At 46.8% G+C, this 15,888-nt stretch overlaps 1 protein-coding gene across 2 annotated transcripts in view; it reads left to right on the top strand.

The window, feature by feature from the left end:
- CCN4 (cellular communication network factor 4) overlaps positions 1–14,516 on the top strand; it is a 55,186-nt gene extending 40,670 nt beyond the window's left edge. Inside the window, exons 2-5 of one of the 2 annotated variants that reach the window (XM_084619109.1) lie at positions 1,802–2,081; positions 6,797–7,054; positions 9,050–9,243; positions 11,086–14,516. In XM_084619109.1, coding sequence (XP_084475235.1) covers positions 1,802–2,081; positions 6,797–7,054; positions 9,050–9,243; positions 11,086–11,385 — 1,032 coding nt within the window. In that variant the 3' untranslated portion in view covers positions 11,386–14,516. Of the gene's footprint in view, positions 1–1,801; positions 2,082–6,796; positions 7,055–9,049; positions 9,244–11,085 lie in introns of those variants that run through there. The other variant, XM_084619110.1, reaches the window with a different exon arrangement.
- The last annotated feature ends 1,372 nt before the right edge of the window (positions 14,517–15,888 follow it).

Here is a 15,888-nt window from a genome sequence, read left to right as displayed (position 1 = left end):
TAGGCAGAGATGGCTGCAATACACCTATGGTATTTTTGACATTGACATGGATGAATAAGGGTTTAAGTCACACAGGCCCAGCTCCACAAAAGGAATCAGGCATCACAGCGCCTAACTTTTAGGTGCCTAGAAAATCACAGGAAACCCGTGTAATCCACAAAGCCTGAGTTAGGCAGGTAGGCTCCCAATGCAAGGAATGGGGAGAGACAGGCATCTCAGCCTGCGCTCCACAAAGCCATTACGTGTACTAAGCCCCACCCCTCTCATGCAGATAGGCGCCTAAGCCCAGGCTGCAGGGAGGTGCCTCCCCTGAACCAGGGGAAGACAGGCTCTTGGCCACCCAAGTTGTGTGAGGGACCCAAAACAAAACAGTGGGGGTGGTGAACAGCATTCTGTATAGCTGTTAGCCCAGTGGTAAGGTGCTCACCTAGGATTCGGGAGTCTCCCAGTTCTAGTCCTTCTTTCTCTGGGGACAAAGGGAGTTGAACAAGGATCTACCACCTCTCGGGTTAGTGCTCTAACCACTGGCCTACATAGTCATTTTCACTAGCCCAAATAATGTGTAATTGTTGACTTGTTTAGCTAAAGTGGAACAGCTTCAATAGGAAAGACTGAGGGAGCCCTACACCATAATATCCTATAGTCCCCATGGCTAGGACACTCACCTGAGGTGTGGCAGAGCCCAGTTCTCCCCCTCTGGAAGAGAGGAGACTTGAACTGGAGTAGGAGGGGGGATCTCCTACATCCTGGCTGAATACCCTACCCACTGGGCTAACGGCTCTAATGGGGGCTGGCTGCCTGCCAGGCTGGGCCTCTGCATGTTACTGCACTGGCCAAACACCCATTTTTCCAGGTGGGAGATAGGTCTGGATGCCTGGAGAGAGGAAGCAGTGCACATGCTCAGGCAGGAGATAGGCACCCAGGCATGCCCAGAGGAAAAACGTGGGTGCCAAGTAGAAGCAGAAGCAGAGTTTTGTGAATCACAGTGGTATCTATCAATGGGACTTACGTGCCTAAGTACCTTCATGGACCCCACCCATAGGACTTAAAGTAAATGTTAGAGCTAGCGTAAATCAAAGCCACATAGATGTGGGACGCTGCCAAGGAATTTGATTGTCTGTGACTTGTTCTACAACTGGGACATGCGGGGGAGCTAAGAATTCATGGACTGGCATGGGTGAACCAGCTTGGTAAAACAAGAACCAAATGTTTGGGTAACAGAGAAGGAATGAACATATCTTTCCCCCTCGCTAGCTAATGCACTTCCTATGGCGGGTCCGTATTTGAGGCTGAAGTCTTGAAATACTGTACAAGAGGCAATTTGTAGCCTGACTGTAAATGAGAAGTGGCAGGGATCTCAGGAGACCAGCCTGTCCTCACAGGAGCCCCAGCTCAGGAGCAGGCCCAGGAGTTTCAGATAAGCTAGGGCTCTTGGGCCTTCAGATCATGAAGAGGTGTCAGGGAGTCACAACCTCTTTGCCCTCGCCCAATTGCTAAATGGAGAGACATCCCAGCTGGGTAGGAGATGGGTCTCCATGTGAAAAAGGCTGAGTATCACTCAGATAAGACCATCCAAGCTGGGTGCTTCTCCAAACTCCTGACCCTCTACCAAAGGCTGGTAATGGAGATTACACAACAAGAGGGAGGTGGCTGCTCTCCAAATGAGGTCCACCTCCATAGCTCTTTGCTGTGACCCCTTCATTCCTTCTTGGTCCCTTTGAACTTGACATGGGTTAATTAGTGGATAAACCTTTCAAAGCCCTTCCCGAAAGGACTGTGAGCCTTGTTTGTTCATTTGTAGGCCGTGTCCCAGGACTCCACGACCATGCCCCCTACCGTCACCGTCGTGACTGAGGGCTACACACGGGCTCAGTACTGTAAGTGGCCATGCGAGTGTCCCAAGTGGCCCCCTCGGTGCCCGGCAGGGGTCAGCCTGATCACCGATGGCTGCGAGTGCTGCAAGACGTGTGCCAAACAGATTGGAGAGAATTGCACGGAGGCTGATACCTGTGACTTCCATAGGGGCTTGTACTGTGACTACAGTGGAGACAGACCTAGGTACGAAATAGGAGTATGTGCACGTAAGTGATGTATGTATATTTTTGGCTTAGATACACAGCTCTGACACCTCCTATTGCTCTGAATGTACCCAAGACTTGTCTATTAACAGAATCATAGACTTGTAGGACTGGAAGGTGCCTCCTTAGTTCATTTAGTCCAGTCCCCTGCACTCAAGGCAGGACTACATAATAACTAGACCATTCCTGACAGGTGTTTATCTAACCTGTTCTTAAAAACCTCCAATGACAGAGATTCCACAACCTCCCTAGGCAATTTGTCCAGGTGCTCAACAACCCTGACAGTTCGGAAGTTTTTCCTAATGTCCAACCTAAACTTCACTTGCTGTAAGTTAAGCCCATTGCTTCTTGTCCTATCCTCAGAGGTTAACACAGTGGTCCCCAGACTTTTTACCTTGCGCCCCCCCTCCACCCTTGCCTTTGTCTGCATCCCTCCTTCCCCCAAGAGACCATTTCTCCAGTTTGTCCAGATCATTTTGAATTTTAATCCTATCCTCTAAAGCACTTGCAACCCCTCCCACCTTGGTATTGTCCACAAACTTTATAGGTGTACTCTCTATGCCATTCTCTAAATTATTGATGAAGATATTGAACAAAGCTAATGTACTCAATGCTTTTTTTGCCTCTGTCTTCACGAAAAAGGTCATCTCCCAGACTACTGCACTGGGCAGCACAGCATGGGGAGGAGGTGACCAGTCCTCTGTGGAGAAAGAAGTGGTTTGGGACTATTTAGAAAAGCTGGACGTGCACAAGTCCATGGGGCCGGATGCGTTGCATCTGAGAGTGCTAAAGGAGTTGGCGGATGTGATTGCAGAGCCATTGGCCATTATCTTTGAAAACTCATGCGATCGGGGGAGGTCCCGGATGACTGGAAAAAGGCTAATGTAGTGCCCATCTTTAAAAAAGGGAAGAAGGAGGATCCTGGGAACTACAGACCAGTCAGCCTCACCTCAGTCCCTGGAAAAATCATGGAGTAGGTCCTCAAGGAATCAATGCTGAAGCACTTAGAGGAGAGGAAAGTGATCAGGAACTGTCAGCATGGATTCACCAAGGGCAAGTCATGCTTGACTAATCTAATTGCCTTCTATGACGAGACAACTGGCTCTGTGGATGAAGGGAAAGCAGCGGACATGTTGTTCCCTGACTTTAGCAAAGCTTTTGACACGGTCTCCCACAGTATTCTTGCCAGCAAGTTAAAGAAGTATGGGTTGGATGAATGGACTATAAGGTGGATAGAAAGCTGGCTAGATTGTCGGGCTCAACGGGTAGTGATCAATGGCTCCATATCTAGTTGACAGCCGGTATCAAGTGGAGTGCCCCAAGGGTTGGTCCTGGGGCCGGTTTTGTTCAATATCTTCATAAATGATCTGATCTGGAGGATGGTGTGGATTGCACCCTCATCAAGTTTGCAAATGACACTAAACTGGGAGGAGAGGTAGATACACTGGAGGGTAGGGATAGGATACAGAGGGACCTAGACAAATTGGAGGATTGGGCCAAAAGCAATCTTATGAGATTCAAAAAGGACGAGTGCAGAGTCCTGCACTTAGGACGGAAGAATCCCATGCACCGCTACAGACTACGGACCGAATGGCTCGGCAGCAGTTCTGCAGAAAAGGACCTAGGGGTTACAGTGGACAAGAAGCTGGATATGAGTCAACAGTGTGCCCTTGTTGCCAAGAAGGCCAATGGCATTTTGGGATGTATAAGTAGGGGCATTGCCAGCAGATCAAGGGACGTGATCGTTCCCCTCTATTCGACACTGGTGAGGCCTCATCTGGAGTACTGTGTCCGGTTTTGGGCCCCACGCTACAAGAAGGATGTTGAAAAATTGGAAAGAGTCCAGCAGAGGGCAACAAAAATGAGTAGGGGACTGGAACACATGAGTTATGAGGAGAGGCTGAGGGAACTGGGGATGTTTAGTCTCCGAAGAGAAGAATGAGGGGGGATTTGATAGCTGCTTTCAACTACCTGAAAGGGGGTTCCAAAGAGGATGGCTCTAGACTGTTCTCAGTGGTAGCAGATGACAGAACAAGGAGTAATGATCTCAAGTTGCAGTGGGGGAGATTTAGGTTGGATATTAGGAAAAACTTTTTCACTAGGAGGGTGATGAAACACTGGAATGCGTTACCTAGGGAGGTGTGGAATCTCCTTCCCTAGAAGTTTTTAAGGTCAGGCTTGACAAAGCCCTGGCTGGGATGATTTAATTGGGGATCGGTCCTGCTTTGAGCAGGGGGTTGGACTAGATGACCTCCTGAGGCACCAACCCTGATATTCTATGATTCTATGAACAGAACCAGACTCAGGACCAACCCCTGCAGGACCCCACTCGATATGGCCTTCCAGCTTGATAACTACTCTCTGGGAATGGTTTTCCAACCAGTTATGCACCCACCTTATAGTAGCTCCATCAATGCTGCCTAGTTTGTTATGAGCAGGTCACGCGAGACAGTATCAAAAGACTTACTAAAGTCAAGATATACTTGACTGTAAACCTTCCATTCCCCCTGCCCCTGAAAAAGATCTGCTGGTTCTCCAGCCTGTTAGTCAGTTGAGAGGTGACTGTAGGGGTCTTGCTCTTTGAGTTGGCTGTGGCCAGGAGTAAGAAGGACACCGCAGCTGGAGGCCCAGTCCTACCCTCCGATTTACAGCTGTATGCTCCTCCATTCCCTGGAACAGTAGGTGACGCTCAGTGTGTTGAGTAGGCAGGGAAGATGTCTTGACTGGCTGGCAGATACACATGGCTGGCTTCAGACCAAAGCAATACAGGCGCATGCTTGGGACGGTGGGCCATAGGGAGACCCACCACTCATCCCTGCCACGGGGGCCCAAAGGAGAATGCAGCCTGCTGCCCTGCCAAGAGGATCAGAGAGGCAGTCATCTCTTGGCCTGATTCCTCACCCTCAGCAGCTTGAGGTCCCAGCTCAAGTCTCGCAAGGGACCCTGAAAACTCTGAGGCTGGCCAGGTAGAGGGAGGTTAGGGGTGTCCTGCTGACCAAGTCAATTAGGACACAGCAGTTTCTCATGTGACACTTCACACCCCTTTCACCTTCACACTCCTTTCAGGCTCCTTCCCTGCTCTCAAGGCACTTGCTTCCTTATTTGGGATTGTCTACCCATTCTCCATGCATTTCAGCGAATACACTTCGGGACCGATCCTGCAGAGGACTTGGGGCCTCGGGGACTGAACGCACTCAGCACGTTCCAGGAACTGGCCCTTATATGTAAAGGCCATGCAGAGCTCCTTATTCAGCAGCAGCATCTGTCCCTGCTCATTGAGAGTATTATGCATCTGGTCCTGTCCATCCAATGTATATAGTATAATCTTCTAATAATATAACACCTGAAGGAGATATACAGGTGTTGGGATGAGTTTGAGGTTTGGGGTGAAACCTATGGAAAACGCAGTGACTGCATGTGGTTTCAAGTCAAAACCTTCAAGCTTCTGAGGGTTTGGATGGGTTTTTCTGTTTGAGCTTTGGGATAACTCCAAATGAAACTCTCCGTGTGAGGGGTACAAGGCAGTGTGAGCCTGCATAAATCATGCGGGGGAAATGTTTGCAACAAATCCCCCCAGCAAATTGAAACCACGGACTTGCTTCCCGATAGTGTGTATGCAAGGATTGCAGCGTATCACTGGAATTCTCTGGCTGAGTTTTGCCTCTGTGCCCTCACTCAGAAACACCCTCTTCACAACTGCAGGTGGGCACAGGACCCAGCATCTTGAATCTGCATTTGGATTTCAAACAACTCAAATTGGGGCGGGAGTTGGATTCAGGGATTTTGTTCAATCCATTCTAAAAATAAGAGGCTTTTGCAAAATGTGAATCTAAAGTTTCAAATCACCTGGCAGTTGAAGTGAGGTTTGGTTCAGGCCCCTCTTTAACCAACCTTAAAACTTTGTGATCGTTCCAGTGCAAGAACATCTTCATTAATGAAGAGAATAGAAGGGGGATGGCAATGCTTTATGTAGCACACTGCTTCCCTTTGACTAATTATGAAATTGCAGCTTTAACTTGCTACTATATTACAAGCCCCTGACTGCCAATTGATTCCAATCAGAGCCTTGTAGAGCTAGCCTTCATTACAGAATGAGAGCTCCCATAACGTGCCTAAGTCTGCTTTTCATTGCGAACTCAGAACTTTGCCCCAAAGGCTCACAAGCCCTGTTTCAAAGAGCACCCGTGTTGATTTGTTTGTGTAAGAGTTGCGTGGAGCATTCATGAGGCCAGGTAAAACTCAGTAGTTCTATTGTTCCTGGCTCTCAGGCTGGGAATTCCTTCAAGTCGTATAAAATAATCGAGCAATCAACAGTCATAAGCTTTGCAGTCATAAGCTGCAATTCCCTGGATCATTATTACAGTCCTTTTGTGTCTGTTTGCTTGTTTGTAAGGGGAACTTGAAACTCAATGAAAAGCTCCGTGGATGCATGTGTGACTCCTGGCAGATCCAACAAGGAATAAAATATATTCTTCAGACCTCTAAGAAGGAAACTGCCACAGCTGTGCTTCATAAGGGGGAGCTACCCTATTAGTGATGATAAGGCCTAAAATTATATGGACCTGCTTTGTTCTGCAGCAGAATGGTGCTGGCACTTAAATTTTGGCCCTGTCAGTGTGGGGAGTTCCCCATTAAAGAAACTAGCTATTCTGAATACCGTTCATGATTTTTGTGGTGTTGTCTCTCTCTCGATCTCTCTCTTGCTCTCCCCGTTTTAGAAATTATGGGCGTGGGCTGTGTCCTTAACGGAATCCGGTATAAGAACGGAGAGACCTTCCAGCCCAATTGCAAGTACAATTGCACATGCATTAATGGGGCTGTGGGCTGTCTGCCATTGTGCACCAACTCACGCCCCCCACTCGTCTGGTGCCCGAACCCAAAGCAAGTTAAGATAGCAGGCAAGTGCTGCGAGCAGTGGATCTGTGATGACTCAAAGAAGATCAGGAAGACATCTCCACGACATATCTCCTCTGCAGGTAGAGTGTGTGTGTGGGTAATGGGCATCGCCTTGATCGTCACGGGGAATTGAACCCGGGACTGCCAGAGCTAAAGTGTCAGCCTCTGCAGCTTGAGCTAAAAAATTAAGTCCCCCTAGCTGGCAGCTGCAGCAGACTCCAATCCCCTGTGAATCAGGCAGCAGAGAGAGCGCTGTGTAACTCACCCTGCAGAGTGGGTTACATGCAGGCCACTGCTGTGGTCAAACCCTGTAGCAGAGCTGCTGGACAGGTTTCTGCAAAATGCCCAAGTGCTCCTGACAATTGCATTAACCACAGCAAAAGAGGGGGGAGGGGAAGGGGGGAGCTGTCACTGAAGCTAAGACTTCTAGCACTGGGAAAGTGCCATGGGCTGCTTCCTCATTTAGCTCTGCCCATGTCACATTCAGGCTTAGAGTTAGCATGCAAGAGTTTATCAACACAGGGGCGTCGGGTCTCAGACAGAATCGTACACATGCGACTAGCCCCTCCTGCCGCTCGCGCTGCCATGGCTGCACGCTGATTCTTAGCACACTAGCTCGATCAGAAATTACGCCTCCCACGCCAGTGTAGACATACCCAGAAACAGGCCCATTCCGCAGCCATGCAGCCCTGAATTTTGAGACAGTCTGGGTGGGGATTGGTGCCTATCACTATAGTGGCCTACCCCCCATAATCTGAACTCCTCCCCCAGACTTCGGGACAGGGTGGGTCTAAAATACAACACGGGGCTCCCCGCCTCCGATTGACCCTGACGCATGCAGCAGGGTAGCTGTGACGCACTCCCACTGCACTGCAACATCACCATGTCTGACTAACCTTCTCTCTGGAGTGTATGGAACATCCTGCCATAAAAGGTTGGATTGTATGAGCCCTAGCTAAAGCATGGTAGCTGAGAAAACAGGCAGAGAGGTGACTGCCCAAAGCTACTTTAGGTACTGATAATCCCTGTTACCATGGCAGCTGGATGCTTCACAGTCTTTAGTAGTGTATTTATCCTTATAACACCTGGTGAGGTAGCATAGTGCTATTATCCCCATTGTACGGATGGAGAACTGAGGCACAGAGAAGCTAAGGGACTTGCTGAAGGTCACACAGGAAGTCTGTGGTGCAGCAAGGACTTGAGTCCAGGTTTCCTATGGATTAGACTAGTGTCCTAAACACTGGGAAATCTTTCCTCTTCATCAAACAACCTTGAACCCCAAAAAAGTGTAACTTAGGTTCTGGATGGGTCTCCAGATCTGGGTTCAAATCCTGCCTCTGTCCGACTCATTGTGTGGCCTTGGGCAAGTCACTTAGTTCTCCTAATACAGCCTTTATCTGTCTTGTCTATCTAGAATATACATTCATCAGGGCAGGGACTGTCTCTTACTTTATGTTTGTATAACACCTAGCACAATGGGGCTTCTCTCTCTGTTGGGACCTGGAGGCTGTACTGAATTACAGGTAAGACCAGCCCAAGTTCTGCAAACTGCGTGGAAACCTGAGCTAAGGGTTGTGAATACATTAAACCCTGACCCCACCGTCAATCTGAGTGCCTTCTGAGTTCTCTGTGGACTATTCCCTCATCCCTATCTACAAATGAAAGGCTCTGGGCTACTCCAGCCCTCCACAAGGACTGTGGACCATTCCCTGAGTCAGCTGAATCAGTACAGAAATAAACTTTCACAATAAACTCAAATCTCATCTCACTCCTACAGTGACTGGTACATGTTTCCATTGTTAATTGTTCATATTGTGGTAGAATATGGGAGCCCCAGTCTAAGACCAGGGCCCCATTGTGCTAGGTACTATACAGACAAATAAAGGAGGCAACCCCTGTCCCAAAGAGGTCACAATCTAGGAGGTCGCATGGGATGAACGAACAGAGCTAAGCAGGAAAATGGAGCCCTTTCCATTTGATTTAATTGTCATTCAGTGTATTGGCCTGGCAGTTAGAATGAGCCTTAGAAATTATGTTTGTGGGGTAAAATGATGTCATATGACTTTGGTCTATAGCTTATGAAGGAGAGAATGAATCCTGGCAGAAGAACTGCATTATTCACACCTCATCCTGGAGCCCCTGCTCGAAAACCTGCGGGCTGGGGATATCAATGAGAATTTCCAATGACAACGACCAGTGCCAGCTCATGAAAGAGAGTCGCCTCTGCAACATGCGGCCCTGTGAGGTGGATATAAACAAACACATTAAGGTGGGCCCATTTCACAGCTCGCCTTTTAGTTTGCTGATTGGTTGCCCCTCTCTGCCCAGGTGCAGGGCACTGAGAGCTACGTGTTGGAGAGTGTAATAAGGTGGATCTTCTGACAATGAATGGGATGGGAAATAAGAAAACACTGACCTGCTGATTAGCAATTGCAGCCTGTGGCATAAATAAAGTCTGGCCAGTGCAGATAGGTGTAATTTCTCCTCCCTGGACCAGTAGGGACCCTATTCTTCCATTGCAGGATGGAAATAACTCCCACTGTGGGAAGATTGCTTTACTTCCCGCCAGGAGCTCCCTACAGATGACAGCAGCATACCAGCCACTCGTTCAGATGTGCCCATGACTGGGCTAGCCGGAAAGTGATGAAGCAGTGCTCTCTGTAGGTGTAAAACAGTGGTTCTCAACCCACAGCCCATGGGCGACTTGCGGCCCAATCAGCACCCAGCTGAGGCCCATGTGACATCCTCGGGGCCATACAAGTAGTATATATATTGTGTGGGTGCAGCCCACAAAGAACAAAGACATCTACATGTGTGGCCCACAATAGTAAATAGGTTGAGAACCACTGGTGTAAACTCTGCTGTTTGGAAGCAACCAGCCTGCCACGAGTGAGTTTGCAAGTCCATGCATGTAAATCTGCAGCACCTACAGGAGACAGGTGTGTGGAATATTCTGTGAGAAAGTGTGTGTGTGTGGGGGGGGGGTGGCGATGGAGTTAAAAATCCTTGAAATTAGAGGGGATTTTACATTTTACTTTGATTTTTCTGTGTTGTGAAAATCAAAACGAGCAGTGAATATTTTTTTCCACACACGAGAGGTACGGCCCTAGTTTTCAGCAGAAAAGGTCAGCATTTCATCACTGAAGATTTGTCTTTGCAATAACACATGAAAAGATTTTTATGCTCCAAGGCAAAAATTGCCATTTTGTGAACAACTTTTGAGCAGCTAGATTTTGGGGCCTTAAAACGGCTTGAAACAAAATATGTATTTTTTTTTCCTTGAGAAATGTTGCAAAAAACATGTAACCATCGGCAAGTACCTATGTCATATGCTGAAATAAGGGTTTATGCAGCACTTAAAGGCTGTTGGCTCTCTGCATAGGGTGGTATTTGGTGTGGTAATGCTAACCTCACATGGCAGGCAAGGACTTCTAATTAGAGTTTGTAGAAATTTATCAGTACAAGAAATTTTCCCATTGCTTTTTATCAAAAGCTAGTTTTTTCATGAGAAAAGATCATTTGACTAAATTTTTCAATTGTTTTCTGTGGGAAAATCTGAAATGAAACAAATGCTTGTTTAGCTTTGACTCAAAATTTGCTTTTTCAAAAGCAGAAAAATTTTCAAAATGAGGAGCATTGAGGTGTTTTTTGTCTCTTCGTGTTTTCCTTTTCCTTCTCAAAATGTCTCCAACTTTGGAAAAGTGTCTGAGAAACAAAAACAACAAAAACAAAAAATGGTCACTTTTCCAAAGTAGGAGAAGTTTGGAAAAATTAGAGTGGAAAAAGGAAGGGGGAAAAATGAAAAAACTAAAAGAAATGGACCATAGGCATTATTCATTTTAATCACTCTCTGGGGGAATGGGTGAGAAAAATAAATTTTAAAAAATGGAATTTTTTTAAAAACATATTTGAAATGCAAACTTGTTTTCAATCCTGTGAATTTGAAACCATTTGGAAATATCAACATTTTTCACTAATTGTTTTCCGTTTTTGACCATCTTTACTGCCACCCTCAGGGAAGTGCTGCATACGTGGGACAAAGTAGCATCTGGGAGCACCCAGCAATGAAAATTAACCTTTGCCTCTCTTTCTGTCCTCTCTCTCAATCTAGCCTGGGAAGAAATGCTTGGCCGTGTATAGGGCAGATGAACCAATGAACTACACCATATCGGGCTGTGTGAGCAAAAGTACATACCGGCCAAAATACTGTGGCGTCTGCACAGACAACAGGTGCTGCTCTCCGTACAAGTCGAAGACTATTGAAGTGAGGTTTGAGTGCCCGGATGGAACTGGATTTTTCCGGAAAATCTTGTGGATCAACGCCTGCTTTTGCAACCTGAGTTGCAAGAACCCCAATGACATCTTTGCTGACTTGGCACATTACCACGATTACTCTGAAATAGCGAATTAAATTGGCCGAATGCTGGAATGAACCACTGCTCTGATTTTACAGAGGTTTTAAAATAAAGGAGAATCTTCCATCCAGTGCCAATGTAACATTTGTTTCTCAAAGTCAGAGTTAAGTCTCCTTTGTTTATCCCACTATATTGAGAGGCTTTTAAATAATGGGAGCTAGGCAGCAAAATACCTTTAAACAAAATCTGGCCCCCAACCCACTGCAAATCCCAACCAGAGCTGTTGGGGCAGATCCTGCAGCTCGATGGATGGAGCTATAACAAGCTACACCAGCTGACTTGCTGCTGCTGGCTTTTCACTTACCACTGGGCTAAATCCTGATGCACTTCCTTTTACTTAACCAATATCCTGGAAAACTCTCATTGGCCTGCAATAGGCATTCTGCCAGGGTAAAGAGTTAAGGATTTGGTCCATACATTTGTATCAGGAGGTGAGGATTAGCCCCAATCTCTGTTTTCCTTAGCAGTCAATCATTCTTTAATTTATAGACCCCTCTATTAGTTCTTTCTGAGGTTTCACTGAGGCCTGGTCTACACTAGAAAATTGTTGGCTTAACTGTGTTGCTCAGGGGTGTGAAAAATCCACCCCCCCCGAGCGGCGTTATGCTGACCTAACCCCCCAGTGTAGAATTTGTCCATTCCTCCAGACTTCACCTGTCGGGGAGTTGGATTCGCTGTGCCGATGGGACAACCCCTCCCGGCAGCATAGGCAGTGTTTGTAGTGGTGCAGCTGTGGCATTTCTAGCTCTGAGTCTCCAGCCCCAGGAGCACCTGACTCCTGCATGGGTGCACTAGCTGGGGAGCAGATGCAAAGAGCCACTCTACCCCTCCATCCCCACCCCCACCTCATGAAACGTCCAGGAACCAAGGAATGTCGAAGTCCTAGAACTCAGTGACTGCAAGGGCTGCTGTCTGGGGGAGACGGGGGGGCAGGTGTGAGTTGTGCCAATCATTCCAAATCAGTGCTCATGAACCTTCGTACCAGACCCACATGATCATGCTTTTTTCCACTTAAAACTCCATAATGCACCATAAAAGATTTATGGTGCTATAATGCAGCGTGGCCAAGAAATTGAACCCTGATCCAAAGGGCTCCAAGGGATGAAGAGGTTTGTGGCTGGGCTTCCAGGTCATCCCTCACGCTAGATGTACCTGAGCTGTGAAGTGAAGATCAGGAGCTAAACTTTTCCAAGTCTGAGAGAGTTTGAATCCAGTGTTCTGATTCAGGCCAATCTGTAAAACCATGTACATAACCCCGGGCCCTTGTTTGTGGATATATACACACACACTTACATATAGTGCACCATAACATATTCTCCTAGACACTTTCAGTGGCAAAGAGAGGGACCAGGCAAAATGATCAAAGGATATAAAACAACCAGAATCATGCTCTAGGGTGCATTTGTTTAACTTTTTTTCATAGTGTGATTAGCTAAACATTAGAGATGCCAGAATGAACTGTTGGCAGTGGACGTGACGCATTGTTTACATCAATGGCTGAAAGACGCTCTTGTGAACTGATACACGACCATCAGCTCCAGGATACGGCCATTTTCAAGTGAAGTGAATGCCTATCAGCCACAGAGCTTTTATCAAGACAATTCTGTGTTTCATTTGTACCAATTGAGAGAATAATAGCGGAAGGAGGTAAACTCCATTTGTGGTTTGAGATGGAGACCTTCTCCTATACTTTCAAGAGAAATATGAACCTTGTGGTGCAGAGACTGAGGACATCTGGGTTCACGTCCTGCCTCTGCCACAAACTTCCTTTGACAAGTCACTTAATCTCTCTGTGCCTTAGTTCCCCTATCTGTGAAATAGGAACAACAAGAATCTTATTCTCTAGGCTTTGTCTGTCTAGTTAATTTAGACTGTAAGCTCTTCAAGGCAGGACTGACTCTTGCTGTATGTTTATACAGTGCCCTAGCACAATGGGATGCTGATCTCCGTTGGGACCTCGCGGTGTTACAGTCATAGAAATAACACAATAATAATGCTAGGGAGGAAATGCCAGTCTCTGAGCTGGTGCTAGAATTCTTTTGGTGCTACGTTCTACAGCAAAGATAAAGCTAAAATACTCTGTGCTGGGGGGAGGCCACAGACAAGGCCCTTTGGCCCAAACCCTGTTCACTCCAGGCACAGAATCCCATGGACATTCATGTACTTGTATGAGGAGGGGTGTGTGTGGAATTTGAGGGTCTGTTCCCGCTGCCATCAGCAGCGAACCTCCAGTTGGGTTTGAGGTCGGTAAATTTGTGATGTCTCACCCTCTGTGGGTGCTTTACCTCTGTAAGGACTGAAGGCACAAGCCTCAGTGGTTTGGAACCATTTAAAGCAATAAGTACATCTGATGCAAAAATAAAAGTACCAAATATATAACTTAAACAAGGTGCCTTTGCACTGAGTCAATTAGAACTTAAAAACACTGAGAAACGTATATGGGATTGTAGCCCCTGCTTGCTAGAAGTGGCACTCTGTCCCCCTCCAGTGGTGGCTAGGCCACCTAGAGATCCATAAGCCTGCTACAGCTTTGGAGAACAGACACGTGCCAGTCAGCTCCAGAGGTCCCAGGTTTGATCTTTGCTGCCTACTTTATGGGTCTTCAGCGTTACATAATTAAAATGCAAGCACGTTGCATTCTGTCGGTAATATGATCACTAGCATTGTATTGTATATAGGTAATGTCGGAAGTTACAGAGCTCATAAATACTAAGCGATATTTTAAATTAAGCCACTGATTACTCACCCCCCGCTTTTTGTTTTGTTTAGGAAGACCAAAATGTGCAAGGTACTTTAAGAAGAGCAGCGTATTAAAATGATGGGACTAAAATGCTCAGTGTTACAAATTAAATCCAAGCACAGCCTTGTCCATACACATATATCATTTCAAACTGTGATTTCATTATGTATAGAACTGCCAGAGCTGTATTTGTACGTATCATTGTTCTGAGGTATTTAGAAATTTGTTGGGAAGGTGCAATTGGTTGTGGTCAAGAAGCCTTTGAGTTATGTTAGCTTCATAACAAATGTAAACGTAGGACTTGGCTGTACAACACGGTGTGTGTTTTCCCAGCTGAAATGCTACAGCTACACTTTAAAGGGAATAAATAACTGCAAAAACAGTGAATTAATACACAACTGCCTCCTTATTTAGAAACATTTAGAAAGTGTGTGTGTGCGCGTACGCACAAACATATACATCTGTCCTGTTCCTTCCTTCTCTTCTGTACCCCTCAACCTGCAGGGCCCAAATATGAGGTGTCATGTGTGTCAAAGACCCAAAATGAAAGACACACAAAAAAATTAATCATTCAGGAAACTTAAAACGTGATGGGATCCTTTCCTCTAGCAAAAGGCCCCTCATGCCCCAACTACCCTTTGATTTGTATCTACAGGTCTCCTTCCTTGTGCAATACATGTCACTGGACCAGGACAACCCAGTCCCTACTGTTTGCCCAAGCCTGAGTGGGTAGTTTGGACTCCATAATGCCTTTTGATGCCTCCCCTTGGAGGATGCAGGGTTTTTCCTTACTAGGGAGGAACGACTTGCAATCCCCACACAAGATTTATTCACAACAGACAGAAAAAAGAATTAAAAGAAGCTATTAGTATATTTAGATTTACACTTCTCCTACGCTAGAGAAGATGCTTAACTACAGACAAAGCTCATTATTGTGCGAAGTTTGGTCACCTTTTTCCTAAACCAGCTTTTACTAACCATCCCCACCCCACCGCGAGCTAGGTTACCCAAACCAAGCGGAACTGTAGGGGAGCAACTGTTCTATGGAAAAGCGCTTGGAGGCCAAGGAGGACAGTATGAGGACAGATGCCTCTATCTGTAACTTCTATGACTGAGGCATGTTGTAGCTGTGTCGGTCCCAGGATATCAGACAGACGTGATGTGTGAGGCAATATTTTTTATTAATATTCCTTAAGGCATAGACACACTCACCCCACTTTCCAAGCCATAAGACTCAAGAGGGACGGGGCCTTGCAGAATATATCATGCTGTTGGGTATCAGACACACAGGAGGAATGCACCTTCTCGAAAGTAGGGGCTGCCCTAATTCAGGGCCTTGATTGCACCACAGCATGAGTCCTAGCTGGTACCAATGGTACCGCATGGTGGTACGTACCCCAGTTGCAGTGTCAGTCACCACCGTGGGTGGAGTATTCCTCACCATGGAGATTAATAGAAATGCCAGCTCCGCCATCACATGTAGATCTCCTGGTACCACGAAGGTCCTCAGTTCACCGATGGTGCCACAAATCTCCATGCAGGAATAGACTGCACCAGGATGGGTGGTGCGGAAGTAAACAATGCTGAAACAAACCCTGTCAAGGTGCAAGGGAGCCTGGGGATTTGGTGTGAAGGGACTGGCACTGAAGTGAGTTGTACCAGGGCAGAGAATGGCACTATGGGCTTGGTATCCAAGGCAGCAAGTCATGGTGCCAGAGATGGTGCCAAGGATGTACTGTGCACCCTTGGGGCTCCAGCA

Source organism: Lepidochelys olivacea (assembly GCF_965140295.1).
Source record: "Lepidochelys olivacea isolate rLepOli2 genome assembly, chromosome: 2".
NCBI classification, from domain to species: Eukaryota; Metazoa; Chordata; order Testudines; family Cheloniidae; genus Lepidochelys; species Lepidochelys olivacea.
This window is presented reverse-complemented; position numbering and strand designations above follow the sequence as displayed.